The sequence below is a fragment of the Macrotis lagotis genome, chromosome 5 (assembly GCF_037893015.1).
Source record: "Macrotis lagotis isolate mMagLag1 chromosome 5, bilby.v1.9.chrom.fasta, whole genome shotgun sequence".
NCBI lineage: Eukaryota > Metazoa > Chordata > Mammalia > Peramelemorphia > Peramelidae > Macrotis > Macrotis lagotis.
The window spans coordinates 170,154,922-170,177,396 of record NC_133662.1 but is presented as its reverse complement, the minus strand read 5'-3'; the positions used below and the strand labels follow the sequence as shown (position 1 = coordinate 170,177,396).

The 22,475-nt window shown below is 34.7% G+C and overlaps 1 protein-coding gene across 1 annotated transcript in view; it reads left to right on the top strand.

Moving 5' to 3' along the window:
- The window catches only part of CNKSR3 (CNKSR family member 3), a 102,273-nt gene extending 89,463 nt beyond the window's left edge, over positions 1 to 12,810 (top strand). The window contains exons 8-13 of the mRNA XM_074187866.1: positions 1,299 to 1,367; positions 2,080 to 2,226; positions 5,480 to 5,604; positions 7,683 to 7,891; positions 8,390 to 8,479; positions 10,282 to 12,810. Coding sequence (XP_074043967.1) covers positions 1,299 to 1,367; positions 2,080 to 2,226; positions 5,480 to 5,604; positions 7,683 to 7,891; positions 8,390 to 8,479; positions 10,282 to 10,577 — 936 coding nt within the window. The 3' untranslated portion in view covers positions 10,578 to 12,810. The remainder of the gene's footprint in view (positions 1 to 1,298; positions 1,368 to 2,079; positions 2,227 to 5,479; positions 5,605 to 7,682; positions 7,892 to 8,389; positions 8,480 to 10,281) is intronic.
- Positions 12,811 to 22,475: the final 9,665 nt, after the last annotated feature.

Sequence of the window (22,475 nt, the reverse complement as noted above, 5' to 3'; positions counted from 1 at the left end):
ATGTGTTTGGGAAATTAATCCATAAATAAGCAATTATTAAAAGTGCCTTTGTGCTAGTCAATGGAGATAAAAAAGACAAATGCAAAACAGTCCTTGCTCTCAAGAAATTTGCATTCTATCAAAGAAGGAACATGTGCTCATCTAAGAATATACAAAATATATGCAAAATAAGTCACTTACCTCTCTTGTTCTCTGTTTCTCTCATTTGTAAAATTAACTGAAGAAGGAAATGACAAACCACTCCAATATCTTTGTCAAGAAAATCCCAAAATGGTATCTTGAAGAGTCAGATACTACTGGAACAATTGAACAACATCTAGATATTAACTACTATATGATGTAGTCTTTAGCCTTTGAAATTCATCTGGAACAAAGCATTTTCATATAATGTCTTTAAGCAAGACTAGTAAAAATTTATAGGAAAGCAGTAGTAAAGATGATAGTTTTTAAAATGAGTGGCAGAGAGAGAGACAAGGCAGGGAGATCTGTGTGCTAGCTTTGCTATATTTTTGACATATACTTGCTCCATGATACTGGGTAAGTTACTGAAAGTCTACTGCCCCACATAATAAATTTCACACTGGGAATATGCTATACAAATGAAATCACAGATCTTCAACTATCCCAAAATAATGTGGTCATTGGATTGAATAGATTGTGTATTTGTGTGACTATTTCTGTGTGTGTGTCTGTGTGTGTATAAAGTTATCTTTATGATGATTGATGATGTTTGTCCTTTATTCTCCAAGACCATGACACCATGGAGGTGATGCCATGACAAGCCCTTGAATTGGATTCGAGTAAGGAGGGGCTGTGCTGAGTCATCAGCCTCACTTTCTCCTCCAGAACTATTTGGGTCCAGTGGGCCACACATGAATTAGGACAATTGGAAATAACCCAGGAGTGAGGCACTTAGGGTGAAGACTTGTCCAAGTCCTCAGAATTTGTAAATGTCTGAGATCAGGTTTGAACTCAGGTCCTCCTGATTTCAGGGTAGACGCTCTACCCGCTGTGCCATCTAACTGTCCAGATATCTCTATATACAAACACATATGATCTACATAGATAAAAGCAGATATATATATATATAAAATATATATATATATATATATATATATATATATATATCTGTAGTTATCTAGCTAGTTGGCTGTAATTATTTTTCCTGCAAATTTAGCTTGTAATTAACTGATAGTTACTGTTTTTTTTCACAAACATACATGAATACCAATGTGTATATATCACACACTTATATTCTGAATATAGCTAGATAAATCATCTTGTTTGTTCTTATCCAGTCTCCTGCTGATAGATCTCAGAGGATTCATGCTGGTGATGAGGTGATTCAAGTTAATAAACAGACTGTGGTAAGTCTTAGCAACTCTCTTAATGTTGTTTTGTTTTGAGCATCTAGGTATGTCCCCTTAGAATCTTAATTGGATCTAAGGCAATTTCCTCACTGTTGCCTCTGTTGTTGACTTCCCCTTAAAGGAGTGATTTGTCAGACACAAGTTGTATTAAAAGCAGATGTTCTAGATTCTTCTTAAGTTTTTGAAGCTGCTTTTGGGCATATTCTTCTTGTAGTCTTTTATATTTGTGACTTGTCAACTTATAAAGAAAATTGGTTGTTTCAAGCAATTATTCTGGGACAATATTAGACATTTTAATTGTTTCACTTTTCTCTGTGCTTTGAAACCCCAAGGCACCAGATTTTGAGATGTTAGGAGTTATAACGGAGACATTTTCAACTTTCTTAAGGTCCCTCCTTATCTTAGTGGTTAGACTTGCTAACTCTCAAGTCAGTAAGTCAGTAAATTATTAAATGGTCTTTAAAATGCCCACATATATGTGTGTGTGTATACACACACACACACACACACACACACACACACACACACACAAGCATTGAGAATTTTCATGTTTTTCTTGAATTATTGCTTCAACATCTTGTAATTAGACATATATGTGTGTATCTATCTATCCATCATCTAGCTATCTATTGCAGATTTTGCCTTCAAATAGTGATTTGATTGTCTTTGAAAATGTCTTTCCCTCTCCTTTCCCACTTCCCTTTTAAAGGTGGGATGGCAACTAAAAAATCTGGTGCGGAAGTTGCGAGAGAATCCTACAGGAGTTGTACTCCTCCTCAAGAAACGCCCCACAGGTTCTTTCAACTTTACCCCTGCTCCATTGAAAAACCTACGATGGAAGCCACCTCTTGTTCAGGTACCAAGAGCTAGTCTACAGCTTGTGAACAATGTAAATGGGCAATGGATTCTTTTAATCTTGGAGGTTCCAAGATGCTTTTAGGATGTCTTCCTAGGTTCTCCAATGTTCATTTTACTTTTCACTTTTTCTTAATGATTTTCTACACTGTATGAATATTAACTTATTCTGTTATATTTTAACATAACATTTTGAGCTTTTTTTTTCACTACAGTTCTGTTTCCCACCTCCTAAACCTCCCAATCCTGGGGGGGGGGGGTTGAAATAATATGAAGGGCAGATTTATCTGGATACTATTCTAAAACTTATTTTTCATTTTTGGTAATGTTAGCTAATGTTTTATTTGAAGATTCATTAGTATTTTTCATTCATTAGTATTTTCTGATTGTACATTTTTTAAAATTGAGATTGGGATGGGAGGTGTTTAGAACAGAGTGTACTATAACATAATGACCCTTTCTAGTTAATAGAATTTTGACTACAACATTGTTTCCCTTCTCTGAATTCTTATGCTCTGCGCTTAAAAATACAGACTTTCATCATCAAGGTGGAAAGAGGGGAATGCATAACGAGAATAAATAAATTTGTTATTTAAAAAAATTAAAGAGAACTTCATAGAACTGAAAATGTTAGGGGTCATATAGTCTAATCTTCTCATTTCATGGAAAAGGCAATTCAGGTCTTGAGAGATTTAATAAATTACCTGAACTCACACAGAGAGTATGAGGCAGAGCCAGGATTTTGATTCAGATTCCACCCATTCGGAGTTTCTTTCATATAACATCCAGGTCAATAATAATAATAACTAACAGTTATGTAGAAGTACTTCAAGGTTTGCAAAGCACTTTTATATAAGCTGTCTAAATTGGTCATCACAAGAAAACCTTTTATCGTTCCCATTTTACAGATGAGAAAACTAAACCAGAGAGGCTACAGCAGCTTGTTTGGGATCATATTGGTAGTAAGGGTCTGGGCAGGATTTAGATCTAGATCTTCCAGACTTCAAGTACAATACCCTATTGAATGCACTGCCAAACTCCTATTCCGTGTAGGACTGAAACAGTGTCTCAAAAGGGACGTACAAATTGCTACTTGTTTTTCTCATCCAGAGCCTTTAGTTTAATCAAGAATGTTTTCCTTTCTTGACTGAGGAGTTTAGAAACGTGTTATTGATGTTTTGATCTTTGCCCAGTAAATTTCCTGATTTACCTGTCCTTATGATTCTAAAACTTATCCTCTGTATCACATTTAATTGTCTTTTGCTTCCCATGGGAGCCAACGTGCCATAGTGGATAGAGGACTAACCTTAGTACTTTTGCTGATTTTTGTATTGATAGAATGAATTCTGCTCCAGAATGCCCTATGTTCATGAAAGTATGGACCTGGTTTAAAAATAAAATGCTTTCCCATTATGTTTGTGTTCCAACTTTACCTTAAAACCATGGAATTCCACTTTTGACTTTCAAAGATCTAATAGTTTTCTTCTGAAGTTAAATGTAGAAACAAAAACAAGTCTTCTTGATTAATGCAATGTCACAGGTAATTATTTTGAGACTTTTGCCTTTCCAGTGAGTCAGACAGTTAAGGGAATTTTTATTGAGGGGGGAGTTGTTCTACGATAACCCTCTAATTTATACTACTTAGTTCTCAACCCTGGAGCAATTTTCTTAGGCATGGTAACGAGATAACTCTCAATTAACTCAGGGTTTCAACAATCCAGGAGATATTCAGTAGTTATGAAACAATTGTAGACATCAAGTTTGTCAAGAATGAACAAATATTTAGGTGTAACCCTCTGTGGTCTAATAGTTTTTTTTGGGGGGGGTGAGTGGGTAGGAAAATGTTATTTTCTATGTCTGTGTTTCATCCTTGAAAAAAGGAGAACTGAAGTTAGCTAATTTTATCAGTAAATACTTTTGACCCCTTAGAAGATGGGATTCTATAACTATACATCCTCTCTTTTCTGTCTATTAAACATTTATTATGCATCCTTTAGGACCCAACTTAAATTCTGCTCCATCAAAAAGTTTATCCTTATTACTTCAGTTCTTCCTCCTTACCACCTTCTCTCTCTCTCTGGGAAATCTTATGGCAGTTGTCTGTGTAATTAATTTGAAATTTATTGTGAAAATTTTTATTTAAATTTAAATCTTTCATCAGTTTAAATTAGTTGATCTTAAATCAACCTTTCACATATTTGTCTTGTTAACTCCACTAGACTATGGGACCTTGTCTAGCAGAATGTCTCACACATTATAAACACTTAAATATTTGTTAATTTTATTTGTCACTGCCTTCAACTACCCAGCTCTTTTTATTCTCATTCACAAAAAGGTGCTATTGAATTCCAAATAGGTAAGGGTGCTGATTTCATTGAATTTAATGGGATTTTTAAAAGTGTTCTTTGAGCTCATACTAATTTCAAAATAAAATATACCAAAGTTCAATATTTTAGGTTAGACACTGTTGAGCTTAGAGAGCATTCAGAGAAGGAAAACTATGTCATTTAATGATAGAAGGACCTTAGAAATCCTTAGCAAGGAAAAGAGAAAACTTTGATTGAAGGACTGCCCCTCAGAACTGGATTTGTGCTAACTGGGAACAATGAAGTAGACATTGAAAAAAGAAATATATTGAAGCATGAGGTCAGGAAAATCTTTCAGTCACCTGGAGACATCCATAAGTGGAATGACCTACATTGGGAAGTAGTGATCCCCTTTCTGGAAGTTTTTCAACAAAATTTGGTGAAGATGTTGAAGTTCTTGTTTATGTATGAGTTGGTCTGGGTCTAGATTATCCTGAAAAATCTTTTAAATTCTGAGACTAAAAACCCTAGTTATGTGTTTGTTGAACTATAGAGGGAGTCTTGGTATAAGAATGCCCTTTAGGGGCAGTCACCTAGCACTGGCCTTGGAGTCAGGAGTACCTGGGTTCAAATCCAGTCTCAGACACTTAATAATTACCTAGCTGTGTGGCCTTGGGCAAGCCACTTAAACCCATTGCCTTGTGCAAAAAAAAAAAAAAAAAGAATGCCCTTTAAAGAAAGTCATGTCTTTGTAAAATGCTCTAGCATGCCCATACAGTTGAGTTATTGGTTTTTGTAGGAAAACATACCACTGATGCTATGCCCTTTGAGAATGTGGGAAAAATGGTGAATAGAGCAGATTTGAGGATAGAAGGGAGTAGAGATGATTGCTAAGGGACCCAGTACTCTTCTTACATCAGTTGCTTCATTGGAATGCTTTTATTTCAGACCTCTCCTCCACCTACTACCACTCAGTCTCCAGAAAGTACCATGGACACCTCACTGAAGAAAGACAAATCAGCCATCCTGGATCTTTATATCCCTCCACCACCAGCTGTCCCCTACTCTCCCCGGTAAGAAAATAGTCATGTTTTGGATATTTGAAGCTCCTTTTCACTGTGGATTTTTAATGACACCAAATGGCACAAAATGTATGTACTTTGGTAAGATTGAATTTTGAAGGTGTTTTCAGCATAAATAATTGAAATTCTTAGCTGGAGAAAGGTAATTATTCATAAGTTTCTTAATTTCCCTCCTCTCTCATGTTTAATTGAAAAAACTTCAAATTGGTAATTAGTTTGGGCTTGACCAAACATATTTTGAAGTTTGCAGATATTAGATAAGGTATAAAATCAGGGCATAATTAGATATATTCACTTCTTCATCTTTGATAAAATTCATTTAAAATAATTATTCCTAAATGACCAGAAAAATGTAGAGTACAGTTCATACTTTAAAAAGATAGTGTTAATTTTAGGTCAACAGTGACACTCTGTACTTTTTAAAAGTTTGATATTTCAAGGAGAAAATACGCTCCTTGTAGTGTTATCTGCCTAATCATAGAAAAGAAAGAGCTCCCATCCTAACTTTCCTTTTAGATTTTTATGAACTATTTAGAGAAGAGAAATGGTGAGAATTAGAGGGTGCCTCTGCATTCTCTGTATATCATAGAAATACAGCAAGGGCATAGAATAGCTTAGAAAAACAATCTCCAATCTGCCATTTATTTAAAATGTCATATTAGTGTGGTTTGTCCACATAATCATCTCCATTGTTAGGAATTACATGGCTTTCAATAACCATCATCCCTACTTAGTGGTGGATGTGGGAAGATGTGGGAAGTGTGGGGAGAGGTCTGCTGATAATAGAGGAAGAAGTTGGAGAAATTGGAATTTTCAGGCTATTTGGAGAAGCCATCCAAATTCAACCAAGGGAACTCTTTTCAGCAACATGACCGCCAGCTTCAGAAGGGGGCATAGACTTGAAGGGAGGAATAAAGTTAGTTGGGATTGTTCATAGAAGGCTTCTCAGATAGATGAGTTCCAGGTTATACTTTAAAAGAGGTGAGGGACATGGATTCATAGGAGCGAAGAAAAAGAGGGCATTTCTGGTGCAAAGAACACTCAAGTAGGTTAATAATGAATATGAGAGTTAAGTGGTTCAGACTGATCAATTATTTGTTTCAATTTTTTTGCATATATAATAGGCTTTGTTAATAGGAATCACTTAATTCAAACCTAGCTACAGAATTATTTAGACTTTTATAAGACAGTTTAGGTGATATAGCATTTATCAGTCTGTACTAACATTCAGAAATAGTATGTATATACACATATATACATACACATACATCATGTAGAATATTTTCCCTTCCCCACCTTGGATCTTGGCAGGAATCATTCTCTTGGCATGGGAGAAGTATTTCAAAAGATTACATTCTTAACTTCTGGCCTGATGTGATTTTTGTAGTTATTTGGTAACTTTTTCAGCAGATCAAGCAGAGACTCTGTAGTTTAGGTTATCACTGCGAACTTTTTAGAGCTATCTATTTGTATAATTTTGAAATGTACAAAAAATACTGATTTTGCATTTCTTTAAAAGGGATTTATGATAAGAGATCTTAGAGGGGTTGTGTTTATTTTCAAAGCAATGTTGGTATGAAATGATTTTTTTTTCTTCATTTCAATAAGCATTTATTTTAAGTGTCTATTATAGTCCAGGCCCTCATGATACAAAGTCCAACCTGATGCATTTGCTCCTTTTAAGGAGCTTATGAGCTCCTAGGAAACAGATTGAATCATCCAAATATGTAAGGGCAAACTTAAGTGAAAACACCTCAAACCCCTTGAGTCTTCCTAACTGAATTTAGAGATGGGAGGACTTTTAGAAGTTTTAGACAGTTTACAGATAAAGAAACCAAAAATCCAAAGAGATTGAGACTTATTTAAAGTCAAAAATAGTAAGTGGTGGAGTCAGGATACAGATCCAGGTCTTCAGATTCTAAATTCAGGGCTTTCCTCCTCAGGTGAACAGTAACTAAATATTTGTTGCAATTCCTTTTGAAAGTAACACAAAATATAATGATTATTTCATTTTAATGCTGTGTTAAGGGACTTTTTCGAATTACTGATTGTTGAATATGTATTTTCAGAGACGAGAAGGGGAGTTTTGTTTATGGTGGCCTCAGTAAATGTAAACAGCCACTGCCTGGGTCAAAGGGTTCCGAGTCCCCCAATTCCTTCTTAGACCAGGAAAGTAGAAGGCGAAGATTTACTATTGCTGATTCAGATCAGTTGCCTGGTTATTCAGTGGAGGCTAATGTCCTGCCCACAAAGATGAGAGAGAAAACACAGTCTTATGGTGAGTTTATGGATGTTTTCTTATTTTTGTTCTTTTACTTATTCCTCTTCCCCTCCCCCTTCCTTATTTGGAAATGCTGGTTGAATTTGGCACCTTCTGAGGGTAATCTGAGGAAAATGTAAACTTCAATGAAAATCTAAGTATGAAACCATGTATTCATCTCTCTAAAGTGAAACCTTGTTCTGTCATTACTCTTGATGGGTATCAAAGCCCAGCTGGATGAGATCAGATTGCACTTTTAGCTTTTGGTGCATGCCTTTTAAAGTTTTGGGTCACTATGTTCTGCAGACTTTGTAGCCTGTTGTTCTTTATGCCCCTTGTCTAATTGCTTGCCTTATAAACAGAATGCTTTGGCATACTTTCCATATTCCTCAAGTGTTATTGCTACTGCTTAAATTCTTGTGGCATTATGAGTGGAATGACTGCTTGGTGTTCCGGAAAATTTCTGTTACGTGTAAATATGCATGACTTGTCTTCTTTCTTCTCTTGCCTATATAGGGAAGCCCCGGCCCTTGTCGATGCCTGCAGATGGGAGCTGGATGGGAATTGTGGACCCATATGCTAGACCCCGAGGACATGGAAGAAAAGGCAAGCCATATTTTATTTTCAAACAAACTCAAGGAGTTTTCAGTAACCTTTATTTGAGGGGATTGGCCAATAGGAGTGTTCATTTAAACATGGAACAGAGATTACTGGAAAGTGAGTAAGGAGAATTAGGTTCTATTCTCCAGTTCTGCCAAAAACTCAATCCTGAGTTTTTAATTCACATTTTGGCACTCTCCAAATGATGAGAAGCCTTGAAATATCTTGGTGTCATCAGCTGATGTAAAACCATAGAGTTCTGTACCCTCCAAATGATGAGAAGCCTTGAAATATCTTGGTGTCATCAGCTGATGTAAAACCATAGAGTTCTGTACCCTCCAAATGATGAGAAGCCTTGAAATATCCTGGTGTCACCATCTGATGTGGAACCATATAGTTCTACCATATAGTTTTATATAGAAATAGTTGACTGATTGGTAGAATTTGTCTCTATGCCATTTGCCCTTTCCAATTTCAGACTGGCTTTAGAATTTCCCTAAAGGATGGAAGCACTTTAATCCTAGCCTCTTTATCCAGATGTGGACCTATCTGTGAGATCCTAAAGTCAGAGGAAGGTTTAGAAATGGATCTATAGATTTCCTCTTTATACTCCCTTACAATCTCAGAGTTAATGTTCTTTCCATGAAGATGGGAGAGAAAACACAGTCCTAAGGTGAAAGCTATGTAATCTTCCACCTCTTCCACTTTTATAATCTGTGTATTTTTAAGCAAATCACTTAATGTCCCAGGGCCTGAGTTTCTTCTACTATAAAATAAGGATATTGAACTTTAAAGCTTCTGAGGTCCTTACTAGCTCAGATCTATGATCCATTGGACTGGAGTTATGGGATAAATATGTGGTTGATTGCTATTCCACCAACATTTGAATGAATTTCTTGAAAATAGTGTAAATTTGTTAGCAAAACCTGTTGTGTTAATGTACTACAATTTTGTCTCCACTTACCCTGATTTGTCTTTTTGTTTCATAGTGTGACATAGCTGATTTTTTTTTGTGTATATATCCACGGTCTTTTTTGTATGATATTGGAATTAATCCCTAACTTTCTTTAACTCTTAATGATTACAATCATTAGTCATTTTCCTCTAAAATTCAGAAATGGCATACAGATAAAATAAGATGATCTGAAATATGAAGATAATATACAGGCAAAATTCTAATTTATCATAACTGTCTGAATATAGGTCTCACTATTCCCCCCTCCAAAATTTATCCATATCCATATCAGAGAAGAAAAAACTAAAAAGAAATATGAGAAAATCCAAGTACACATATAAATGTTAAAAATAAGTTTGTTAAATTTAATTTCATTTTGTCATATAGTTTATATTTAACTTGATATGACACAAAATTTACCAGTCTTAATCAGCAATTTTAAGGATTTCTTGCCAATATGGTAAATATATATATATATATATATATATATATATATATATATATATATATTTGGAGTATAATATGTACCAAAAAGGAGTGGAAAGAACCTAGATCTCATTAATGTTTCCTCTCACCATTTTGCAAATTTTTCACATTGAAAAATCCAGATAAAATCAGTAGGTAATTATTGAATGCCTAAAATGTGCTAGATGCTGGTAAAAGAACTAAGACCTCAAGGATCTTACAGTTATTACAACATAAAAGTTGGAATATTGAAAAATAAAAAGAGTGAAATAATTGAAAAAATATCAGAAGACCTTATACACAAGTGATTACCTATAGGAATTTTGAGGTAGGTTTTGAGTTGTGAGTTTGAAAAATCATCTGAATTTTTCTAACTATATTAAAACAGGTGAAGATGCCCTATGCAGGTATTTCAGTAATGAGAGGATACCCCCAATCATTGAAGAAAACTCCTCCTCACGGCACCGTTTTTCCCGACCTATGACTGACAGACATCTAGTCCGGGGTGCAGACTACATACGAGGCAGCAGGTGTTACATCAATTCAGATCTTCACAACAGTGCCACCATTCCCTTTCAGGAGGAAGGGAGCAAAAAGAACTCTGTTTCAGCATCCAAAAAATCTTCTACGGAACCATCACTACTGGTCAGCTGGATCACTAGGCTTAAATTGTTGACTCACTGAAATTTGCCTTTCTCCTGGATTCTATCACCATCTTCTGTTACTAAGTGCCTTTGTTCCTCAGCTGACCTCTTTGTACTTCGACCTACAGTATTATGTAGTGACCTTCTTGTTTATTTTATTTTGGTTTTTTAATGTTATTTTATTTTGAAAGCAAGTTTTGGAGTAATTGGACTGGAATGCTTTGGTAGGTGTAATGGTATTGGGCAAAAGAGAAGAAAACAAAATTCAGAAGAATATCAACTTCAAGCAAGAAGATTTTGATGAGCAGTTGGAGACAATTCTGAACTGAAAGTCAGCTTAATATTTTGAAACAGGAACAGAGAAGGGGACTGTGTTGGTGTGAGGCACCACTTGTACTTATTTTTGTGATTATCATGATGGGAGATCTTGTGGTTTGTTATTTTGGATGTGGAACTTAGCTTCATGGTTTGAAAGAGCCAGTGGGGAAAAGTCATGTTTTTGTTTTGTTTTGTGGAAAAAAGCTGTGTCCTACAGTTGAAAGATATTGTAACTTTGACTTGGAAACTTCAAGTCTGGGAAATGTTTTTTGTTTTCTTTGAAAGCAGAGAATAATGCTGGGGAATTTGTTACACTTGGTCATTCCCCTTTTGGTGGAAATTTCATTGTAGGTCATTTAATTCTGGAGCATACAAGCACCCATTAGATATGGTTTATTATACATGCAAGAAACACATCATCCTTCAGTGATTATTTGTGCAGTTTTTGGTCATGTTAGCACATACTGGCTTTAAATGGAGAAAAAAAACTTTCAAGACTGATTTGCTGGTAACCAAAGCGTCTTTCAGAAAAATAAAGAAACCAGTTTTGGGGCTTACGAGTGACTCAGCAGTTTGCATTTTGAACTGTTAGTGTCTCCATTCTAGGAAATAACCCTTTATCAAAATTTCGCTATTCAGAGATACCTTGGAAATTGTCATGGTCAATAATTTTCAAGTAGCATCTGGTATTGTTTTGGGGAAAAGTCATAAAAGTGTTAGGATATAAATTGTGTTTAAATGAATGTATGATATTTTATTAGAAGGAAAAAGTCTTATTGTGTTAATTTAAGTGTTTAAATATAGTTGTATATTTTTCTTACTCTTATCAAATGTGTAATTTGTATGTTTCTATTACTGCGCCATGTATAAATTAGCCACAACAAGGGGGTAAAACTTTATTAATAAAGGCAGATTTTTCTGACTCCCAAGGTTTCTCACAGCAGTTCAGGTTTATGTGAGTATTCTTGGTGGAGCATGAAATGGGACAGGAAATGTGGGATGGGGCGGAGATGGATTCAGAAGAGAAAAAAGACCCTGTAGAAAAATAGGGACAATTTAGGAGAGCTGAGCCCTAGGCTAGCCTGTATATGGAAACTATTTCTGTCAGAGATTGTCTCTCCATGTTTCCCCACCTCAGTACTTGGAAGTTTCAATATTATTATCTTGCCTGAAGTTCTATCAAATAGTCATTTGAATCTATAATAAAAAGCAACTCTTTAAAAAAAAACAGCAAAACTCTTTGGAAGAGCCACTTCCCAATTTATGAGAATCTACCTATTTCCAGATCATTTTGACAACCAAAAGTGATACTAAAATGTTTGTTCTTATGACTCTTTTCCCTTTTTATATAATCTCTTTGGGGGGAAGGGGTGTTTGTATATGTGTGTGTGTGTATGTGTGTGCATGTGTACACATTTCCTGATAGTAAGATTATTTAGTCAAGTCAAAGAGTTTGCATCTTTTTGAATATATGTTGGGGTTAGTCTGACTCATGCCAGTTCAGATTCAGAGTTGAAACAAAATGAGATCCTAATAGGTCATTCAAATGGTTAACCAAAAAAAAGAAGTTTACTTATCCATGGCATAAAAAAGATATTAAACAAGGATATTCTATTACTTCATCACTTAACTTGGATAGATGAAATCTCTTGAGTCTACTACTCCTACACTCTGCCACTTTTAGACAAACAGAATTGGAAAAATAGGGTAGGGAGTGGTAACTTGTATTTGTCTTAGGATATTCAGCAAGTCTGAAGGATTCTAACTCCATGCAGGATGGTTTTTTAATGTACTTATTTATGCTAAGTTCTACCTTGCCAATATAGCCAGAGGTTACTGAGAAACTACTAAAGAGGATTTATGCAGCCAGAATCTTAGTTCCTTCAACTAGTTTAATCTTAGGGACAGCTTTATTGACTTTCAAGGAAATAAGGGCAAAAACCCAACAGCAAGAACAAAACTATCTTAATTTGCATTGTGGGGGTGGGGGGGAGTGGGGTAGTGGAGTTTAGGATATTGCCCCTATAACTGTATAGTTTCAAATTTCTGTCCAGAATAGCTGGATTGATTCACAGTTTCACCAATAGTTAGTGCATTAGTGTGTTTGTCTTTCGACATTCCCTCCGACAAATGTCATTTTCCTTTTTTTTTCTATTATCTTTTGCAATCTAATGGGCAGAACCTATTTTGTAATTTCATTCGTGACTTGGAACATTTAATTGTGTGGTAACTTACTTTTCTTCTTTTAAGACCTGTCTCTTCATATCTCTTGACTTCTTATCTGTCGAGTATTAGATCTTATTCTCAGTATTTAGAAAAATCTTCAATTTTTAGATAGCAGGCCTCATTTTAATATAATATTTTATTTTTTACAATTATATGTTAAAAACAATTTTAAAGTGGTTTTTGAAAGTTTTGAGTTCTAAATTCTATTCCTTCCTTCCCTCCACCTCCTTGAGGCAGCAAGCAATCCAATATAGTTTATATATGTGTGCATTTATGGTAAAACATTTCTATATTAGTCATAAAAACAAAGAATAAGAGAAAGAATGATTGCAAAATAGCATGCTTTAGTCTGCATTCTGACCTCTTTCTCTGGAGGGTGGATAGTATGCTTCATCATTCATCTTTTGGGATTGTCTTGGATCATTGTGCTGCAGAGAATAGCTAAGTCATTCGTAGTTCTCCATTGTACAGTGTTACTGTTATTATGTTTAGCATTCTCCTGTTCTACTCACTTCAGTTTGCATCAGTTCATGTAAGTCTTTATCGGTTTTCCTGAAAACATCCTGCTGGTCATTTATTATAACACAGTAACATTGCAAACCATAGTTTTTGTAGTCATTCCCTAAGTTGATTGGCATCTTCTTGATTTCCATTTCTTATCCACCTTTTTTTCCTTTTTCTTAATGTCCTTGGGATCTAGACCTAATAGTGTAGATACCAGGCCTTTACAAAAAAATTTGTTGCAAGTTTTTTTTCAGTTAATATATTCCCTTTTAATTTTAACTGCATTGATTTCAATTGTATAGAAACTTCAATTTTATGTAATCAGAATTCTCTACCTTATTTTCTGATATTTTCTTTTTTCTTTTCTTTCATAAAAAATCCTCTTACCTTTCCATAGTCGTGAGAATATTCTTCTTCCTTGCTATTCTACTTTGCTTATGGTATATAGTCTTTTATATCTAGATCTTAGAGCTATTTGGGGCTAATTATGGTTCAAGATATGAGATAGTGGTTCAAATATAATTACTTCCAGATTACTTTCCAGTTGTTAAATTGTTCTTATCCCTATAGTTGAATTTTTTAGATTTATGGATCTTAAAAATACTAATATGCTAATATGTTTTATTATATCAAGATCTCATGTATCTGATTTGTTCCACTGATTGACTTTTCTGGTTTTAAATTATTAGCAAATAGTTTTGATGATTAAGATTTTGTAGTATACTTTAAAATTTGGGACTACTTTATTTTTAGATTTTATTCATAAAGAGTGATATTATAACCATTTTGTAATATATGTCTTTACTATATAGGCCCACAATTAGGATAATAGGTTCAAATGCTTTGGATATGGGTGCAAAATTCCAAATTGATATCTAGAACTATTGGATGAATTCATGACTACCAGCAGTGTATTTACATATCTGTTTTCTGACAACCCCCCTCTGCCATTGACTTCTCAATTTTTGTCATCTTTGTTAATTGTTTTAATTTGCATTTCTCCTACTCTTAGTGAATTGGGCAATGATGTGGTATAGTTATATATACCTAGCTATTCTTTTGAAACTATGGTTCACATCTTTTGATCTCCTGCTGATTACAGAATGACCTGACCATTCCTTTTAGTCACCCCAAACAAAGAAAAAAATATAGAATGGAAAATGAAGGAATTGCATCGAATGGTCTGTTGTACTCCTTCCTGCTCCAACTCTCTGTGTTCCTGTACTGGTGGAGGGAAGAAATTGACAGGGACCTCTTTCTTTGAATTTTTAGAGACCTTCGACCTCATTGAGTAGAAACTTTTCTGAATGGACGGGGACAGAGCTCATATTCTATTCAGCTTTTGTAATTTGGACTGAGAGTAATTTAAAATTTATGTAGAAGAAAGGATACAAACTTTTTCCTGAGGAAATATCCCAAGTTAGTTTGCTCATTAAAAAAAAAATACTTTCAGTGGAAAGCAGTGAAGGATCCACAGTTTAACCCCACCAGAGCAGTGCTCACGTTTTTATGAAAAATGATATGACTCTAGTTCTCCTGATATCATTCAATACTTCCACAACAGACATAGCTGTAGGTTGCCTCTGTAAAAAAAAAAAGCTTTCCAAGAGTTTTTTCCAAAACTGTTTTGAGAAAACTGTGTTGGAAAACTTCAATGCATAGTCTTCAACTGAATAAACTATAGCCTTTAGTAGCTTTGCATCAAAAAACAGAAATTTGGGGCAGCTAGGTGTCACAGTGGATAGAGCACCAGCCCTGGAGTCAGGAGGACTTGTGTTCAAATGTGACCTGAGATACTTCCTAATTACCTAGCTGTGTGACCTTGAGCAAGTCACTTAACCCCATTCTCTTGCAAAAACCTTAAAAAAATTTACTTTTTGGTCATTATGTATTTTCACATCCAATCTTATAAAGTAAGATTACCCATTTTGCAGCTCAGAAAATTGACCTCAGAGAGAGTGACTTGATCAAAGTCATATACCTACCTAAGCTTAGTAAATGGCATGCCTTCAATATCTGAGATACCATATTTTTCTACTGATCGAATAATTCCTCAGTAGATCCAATAATAGAGATTCCTCATAGAAAGAAATTAATGGACAAGTTCCACACACCCTTTTCTATTCTATCTCTCTCTTTGTGTAAGGCAAATAAGGTTAGGTGACTTGTCCAGGGTCACACAGCTGGTTAGTATCAAGTGCCTGAGGTGAATTTGAACTCAGGTCCTTCTATGGCCAGTGCTCTATTTTCTGTACTACCTAGCTACTCCAATATCCATTTCTAAATTAAGAGTAGTAAGCATAAAGTTTATTCAATATATAAGATGAATACTCTGGAAATATACTTCATTTTTATAGTTTAAGTGAAATAAGGCTTAAAGAAGAAGGTGGAGAAAGTTTACTTGAGATTTCCTATTTCATTTATTAATAATATGTTTTATAGCATTTTATATATATTTGAACCTCCCATTACCCCTTAAAGTTTTTAATGCAATTATAATCCCCATTTTGTAGACATGGAAATGGTCTTTGTGAAGTTAAATTACTTACCATCATCACCTAGCTGGAATTTCAAGCCTAGTCTCCTGACTTTAAATCCAGGACTCATTAACTGTTTCATATTGATCACTATCATTTCTTTCTTTGGAGGAAGGGCAGAATGGTATATGCCCTTTATGTGAAATAATATGCAAATATTGTCAGAATCTGTTAAAAAAAGATTTAAATTCCTACTTAAATTTGGAAGAAATATTTTGACTTTGATTCTTTTAATTTTTAATAGAGATATTAACATGAAAATGGAACATTTGTTGCATCTCATTTTAGAAGGGAAAAGTAAAGACCTGCTTTGCAGATTAGCTCTCTCCTTATGCTGTCTTAGAATATCACTACTTGGAGCAGTTCAGTGGTACAATGGATAGAGCACCTGGGCCTGGAGTAAGGAATCCCTGAGTTCAAATCAGATCTCAGATACATAATAATTACCTAGCTGTGTGGCCTTGAGCAAATCACTTAACTCCACTTGCCCTGTAAAAACTAAAAAAAAAAAAAAAAAAGACTATCACCACTTGAAGACTTAGTCATTTCCCATTTTTGTAATGCTAGACATAAATATGGTAGGTCATGTAATAAAACCAGGGGCTATATATAATGATTTGGAGGTCCCCTCCATTTCTACTTGTTTTATAAGATCATTCCTCAGTAAGATTAGATTCATTTATTTATCCCCGACTTCACTCATTTGTTTCTTAGAATAATTATTTTTCAGTGACCCTAGCATAGATTGCCCTTTTGGAGATTGTTTGGGACCCATGTTTTTGAGGAATTGAATGAGCTAGTTGAAGTAAGATGGTACCACTTGATCTAGTCAAAGATTGATTTAATTGCCTTTCAGAAATAATTATGATTTCTGGAAACTTCTCTCCATTTATGGAAAATGGAGAGTCTGAAGAAAACAAACTAGGAGTGGGTTAAAAGGCAACCATGAAATTTTTTTGTTTCCCAAAATAGATACATTTAAAAAATATTAATTCTTGCTGACAAGAATGATATCTGAAAACTGATAATTTAAAACCATGTAAGATCTAGAATTGGTACCAGATGGAATTTTAAATGTCTTAAAATGCAGCAGTTGTCCAATAAATATTTGAAACTCTTCTATCTGCCAAGTTTAACTTGGGGATATGTGTGTGTGTGGGGTTATTTATCCTTGGCAAGAGCTGGTACTGGAAACATACTGCTATGGCAAGGGAAAATTGAATCTGGAGTTTCTGGATTAGTAAAGGAAAAAATTGGTTGCACCAGATTCAGACTAGATTTATTCAGGGAAAAGACGATAGTAAAATTATACTGCCCAGAAATGAGTTCCAGGTATTTGATCACCTGTAAAATGTCTTAATTTAAGAATGAGCAAAATCTGTCTTGTTTTTTTAAACCATTAATATTTGCTGAATATGATGTCATCCATGATGATAATAATATAGTGATAAAAGGCTCACAGAGTTCAAATATTATTTCATTTCATCCTCATAACTCTGAGATGTAAGTGCTATTCTTATCCCCATTTGACAGATGAAAAAATTGAGGTAACAGGTTAAGTGCCTTCCCCAGGTTCACACTCTGAGGTTTTTCTGCCTTCAGGTCCAGTGATGTATCCACTGTGCCACTCAACTGCCTTGAGGGAGGTAATGTGGTAAAATAAGATTCACATTAAGAATGAGAAGTTCTCTTCTGTCCCCAGTGTCACTAGTTATTAGTGGTGTGGATGAAGACATGTGGTCGCTTGCCTCTGTGGGCAAGTTCCCCTATCTCTAAATTGAGAGGAGATTAGATAATCCTGAAGGCGAATGGTGATGATTTTGTAAAATTCTCAGTCAGTCATTACCTTGCACTGTTGCATAACTGTTGGTACATTGTTTTATTTATGAAGATTTCATCAATTTCAAGATTTCAGACTTCGATAATAAACAAGGTAAGTCTTCAGCCCTCTTTGCATATGATAATTACTGAACTATCCAAGGCTTTTAAAAAAATTCTGTCCAACAAATAAATGGAAAGGGTGTGGCATAATAATTTCAACAATACTATTCTCTCACCAACTACGTGTAAATACCATTTCACTTTGTTTCTTTTTTAAAAGAAATTTATCTATTTTCATACATATGCACCTGTATATTTTAAGTTACAAAATTTCCTTCTACCCTTCCTTCCCACTCCCTTTCCCCTCAGCTATGAACAGTCAAGTTAGCATTATACATACTTTTTTTTTTAGGTTTTTGCAAGACAATGGGGTTAAGTGGCTTGCCCAAGGCCACACAACTAGGTAATTATTAAATGTCTGAGGCTGAATTTGAACTCAGGTACTCCTGACCAGGGCCAGTGCTCTATACACTGTGCCACTAGCTACCCCCATACACACATATTTTTGATAGACATGTTTACACATTAGTTATTTTTAATATAAGGAATTAGGATTAAGGGAAAGAGATACATAAGAGATAATTTTTATAAAGTGTTCATCAGATTCTGGAGTTGATTTTTGTGTGTGTGTGTGTGTGTGTGTGTGTGTGTGTGTGTGTGTGTGTGTGTGTGTGTGGTGTTTTGTTTTTCTTCCTCTGGATGGGGTTACTTTAAGTTTCAAATTCATTTGCAATTTATAAAAACTCTCTGGAAATGAAATTAGAATTAAAATTTAAAAATATGAGAAGGAACTAGTATTTAAAGTTTCAAAAACCTGGGTTTCAGCCCTATGTGTGATTTCTTTTCATTATATGACCTCAGATAATTCATATAATTCTCCAAGACTAAGTTTCAAGGAAAATGCAAACCTAAATTGGTGAAATACCTTAAAGCAAACCTTCAGTTGGAGTTCCCTTTACCAAGAAATCATAGGTCCAATCTCAATCTATATAAAGGAAAAAGAAGAATAAAATATTATTTCTAAGACTGAGTAGTAGGGTTATTTGCATTTCTTTCCTCTTGCCAATAAAAATGGCTAAGATTAGATTCACATAAATATGTATGTATGTATATATGTTCTTATGTAATATGAGTTTCCATCTCAAATAGTTTAATATTTCATTTATGATAACAGCATTTATACAGTACTTTAAGATTTGCCAAAGAACTTTACAAATATCTTAATTTATCCTCATAACAACCCTGGGAGGTGGATGCTATTATTATCTACATTTAAAAGATGAGAAAACTGAGACTTACAGTGACTGGATAACCTAATAAAGTTTTGGAAGCTAGATTTGAAATCAGGTTTTCTAGACTCCTGGTCCAACACTGACTTCATCATGTACTTCTTTCCTCCAAAATGGATAAACTAAATATGGTTTGCTAATGGAACTACACTGAAATGAAGGTTGGGTTCTTTGATTTGAAGATGTTTCATTATAGCTCCTTTGACATATAAGATTCTCACTATTTTAAAACAGTCTCTGAAATTGGATCTTGTCCTTTCAGTTCTAAGGATTCTGGACTTTTCTTTTGATCTCTTGCTAACATCCACATTCTACCTTTTAATTCTCATCCAATTTAGATCCCCATCTTCTTAGATTAAAACTGTATAGCAGACAGCTGAGAGTGAATTCTAATTGTGCCATTTTGCTGCATTTGTGGATGAAGAAATTCTAGATGCTTTAGTGATTTTTATTGGGGGGGGGGTTGAACTTATTCTTAAGGTTTTTTGCTTTTCTTTGTTGTTTTGTCTTTTTGCGAGGCAAATGGGGTTAAGTGACTTGCCCAAGGTCACACAGCTAGGTAATTATTAAGTGTCTGAGGTCAGATTTGAACTCAGGTCCTCCTGAATCCAGGGTTGGTGCTCTATCCACTGCACCACCTAGCCACCCCAATTCTTAAAATATTTTGACAACTTTTGATAAAATTGCTTTCCTTTGTGATCTTATGTGTTTTATGCATTTGAAAACATTCTGAAAAGGCTTCACCAGACTTTCAAACAAGTCCATGATGCAAAAAAGAATAATCTTTTTGCACTATAGTAATGATACTCATATCTTAATTTAAAGTAGACCTGAAAGCAGGTCTTAACTGTCAAGTAATTTACTTGTTCAATTGACCAGTCATTAAATTTCCTCCACTTTGTCAGGAGGCTGCTCATAGAAGGGTCGACTTTGACAATGATGGAATGGTCTGCTGTAGTTTTTGCTGGGAGAATACTTCCTGATTCAGATGTTTCTGCTAGTTCTGAGTTCAGTAGTTCTTGACAGAATTGTGCCTCTGATTTACCAAACTGTGAGATAACTGATTTAATTTTTCTACCACGTTTTCTTTCAACAGCCTTCAAAATAAACACATTTTAAGCAAATAAGGGGTCAGACAACTGGAAAATTTGATCATCTAGATAACTCAGTGACTTCTGCCTATCTCTAATTTTCAGTAAAGTTTAAACACAATTTCTAGTGATTTTTGCTACAATATTGAAACAAAGATCAGAGAGACAGAGGGATAACAATTTCAAAATTATACCAGATGATCAACTTTCCTTAATAGATGTTGAGTTTGTAGTTGTCTAAATAGAAAAGTAGAGTGAATGACTGCTTTATTTCTCTGATACTCTAATGTCCAGAAATGGAAAGAGAAGTTAAAAAAATGACTCTCATGATTAATTGCCTTTCCCCAGTGCTTAGAATTATAGATAATTCAATGTATACCATGGAAACAATGTAAAAACTGGTAAATTGCCTTCTGTGGGGGGTGGGGAGAGGGAACTAAGGTTAGAGGAAAATTGTGAAGCTCAAAATAAATAAAATCTTTAAGTAAAAAAAAAAAGAATTATAGATAATTGAAGCTAGAAGAGGTTATGTAATCCAATCCCCTCATTTGACATTTAAGGTCAAGAAAGTTAAAAGAATTGCCTACATTCACTTGATTAGTATCAAAACTAGGACTTAAACACACCCAAGTATCCTAATTCAACACTTTCTCAATTGGACCAGAAGTTGGGTGTGGCCAAGAGGTTCAATGAAGATTATAGGTGGGACTTGAGAAAGTTGGAATGAGCTGTTGGGATTCTGGATTTGCCTGTTCCCATACCTATCCATCTTGGGAATCCTATCCAACTGAACATGTATATTTTGTAGACCCTGCATGGAAATTAAAAAAAAAAGCTCAATGCTTAGTTAATACAATGAAGAGATGCAATCAAAATAGAGTACAGGATTATCTGATAATTATTTGTACTCAAATACTCTTGATGGAAAAGAGCTGTAACTCACTGGGCATTACTGAAGATAGACTAGTTTGGTTGTGCTTCTTAATACTGTTGTGACCTTGGACAAGTTGTATAAACTCCCTGAGACTTAGTTTTTTCCTACTAAATGACCTCTAAGTCAGATAAGGAAGAACCTGTTTATAAAGAACTGTTCTAGGTGCTGGGGATGCAAATACAAAGAATGAAACAATTCCTACTTACTAGGAACTTATCTTTTAATAGAAGAAGAACAAATACACATAAAAATATGTACAGTGTAAAATGATGAAATCAAATACAGATATATTTGTACATTATATGTGTCAAATGCAAATAGATATATTTTATTATTTATGTACGTTATATGTATCTATACTTATGTGTATATGGTTACATACCTGTGTAATGTCTATTTGAGTGTATATGTGAACTCATACACATATGCACACAAGTAGAGAAATACAAGGCAGTAGAAGAGGGAGTATAAGCAGTGGAGGTAGAAGTGGGGGAAATCTGGAAAGACTTCATACACAAGATGGTATTTGAACTGTATTTTAAGAAAGAGAGGGACTCTATGAAGTAGAGATCAAAAGGGAGTACAATCCAGTCATGAATATGGGAGATGTGATATGGAGTATTTTGAATGAGGAACAGAGAGAAGATGAATTTGACTGGTTTGTAGTGTGAGTTGGGAGTAATATCCAATGAGGCTGGAAGGAAAGTTGGGGCTAGATTATGCAGGGATTTCAACACTAAATAGGGAAGTTTATGTATATTATTTTATCTGTCTATTCATCTATCTGTCTCTCATTTCTAAGCTATCATTTGTTTTGCTGGGTTTTAAGTTTGCTAAGGATAAAGACTATATCTTTTGTTGGGATGGAAAAAACACTGTTTTTTGAATCAGAGAACCTGGCTTTGAATCTTATTTCTGCCAATGACTATTTTTGGGACCTTGAGCAAATCATTTAACTTTATTGATGAGGAAAACTCATCAGCAAAATAGGAACATCTCTGATATCCTGTCTCTTCCATCTCTTAAATCCCATGGTCCACGTCTGACTGGCATATCAGCCCTTCTGGCTTATGTCTTCTCCACCTCTCCCATTCTGCATACCATTTTACCCTTTTTTTTTTGTCCTGAGCACTTTTGGATTTCTTATGAAACATATAG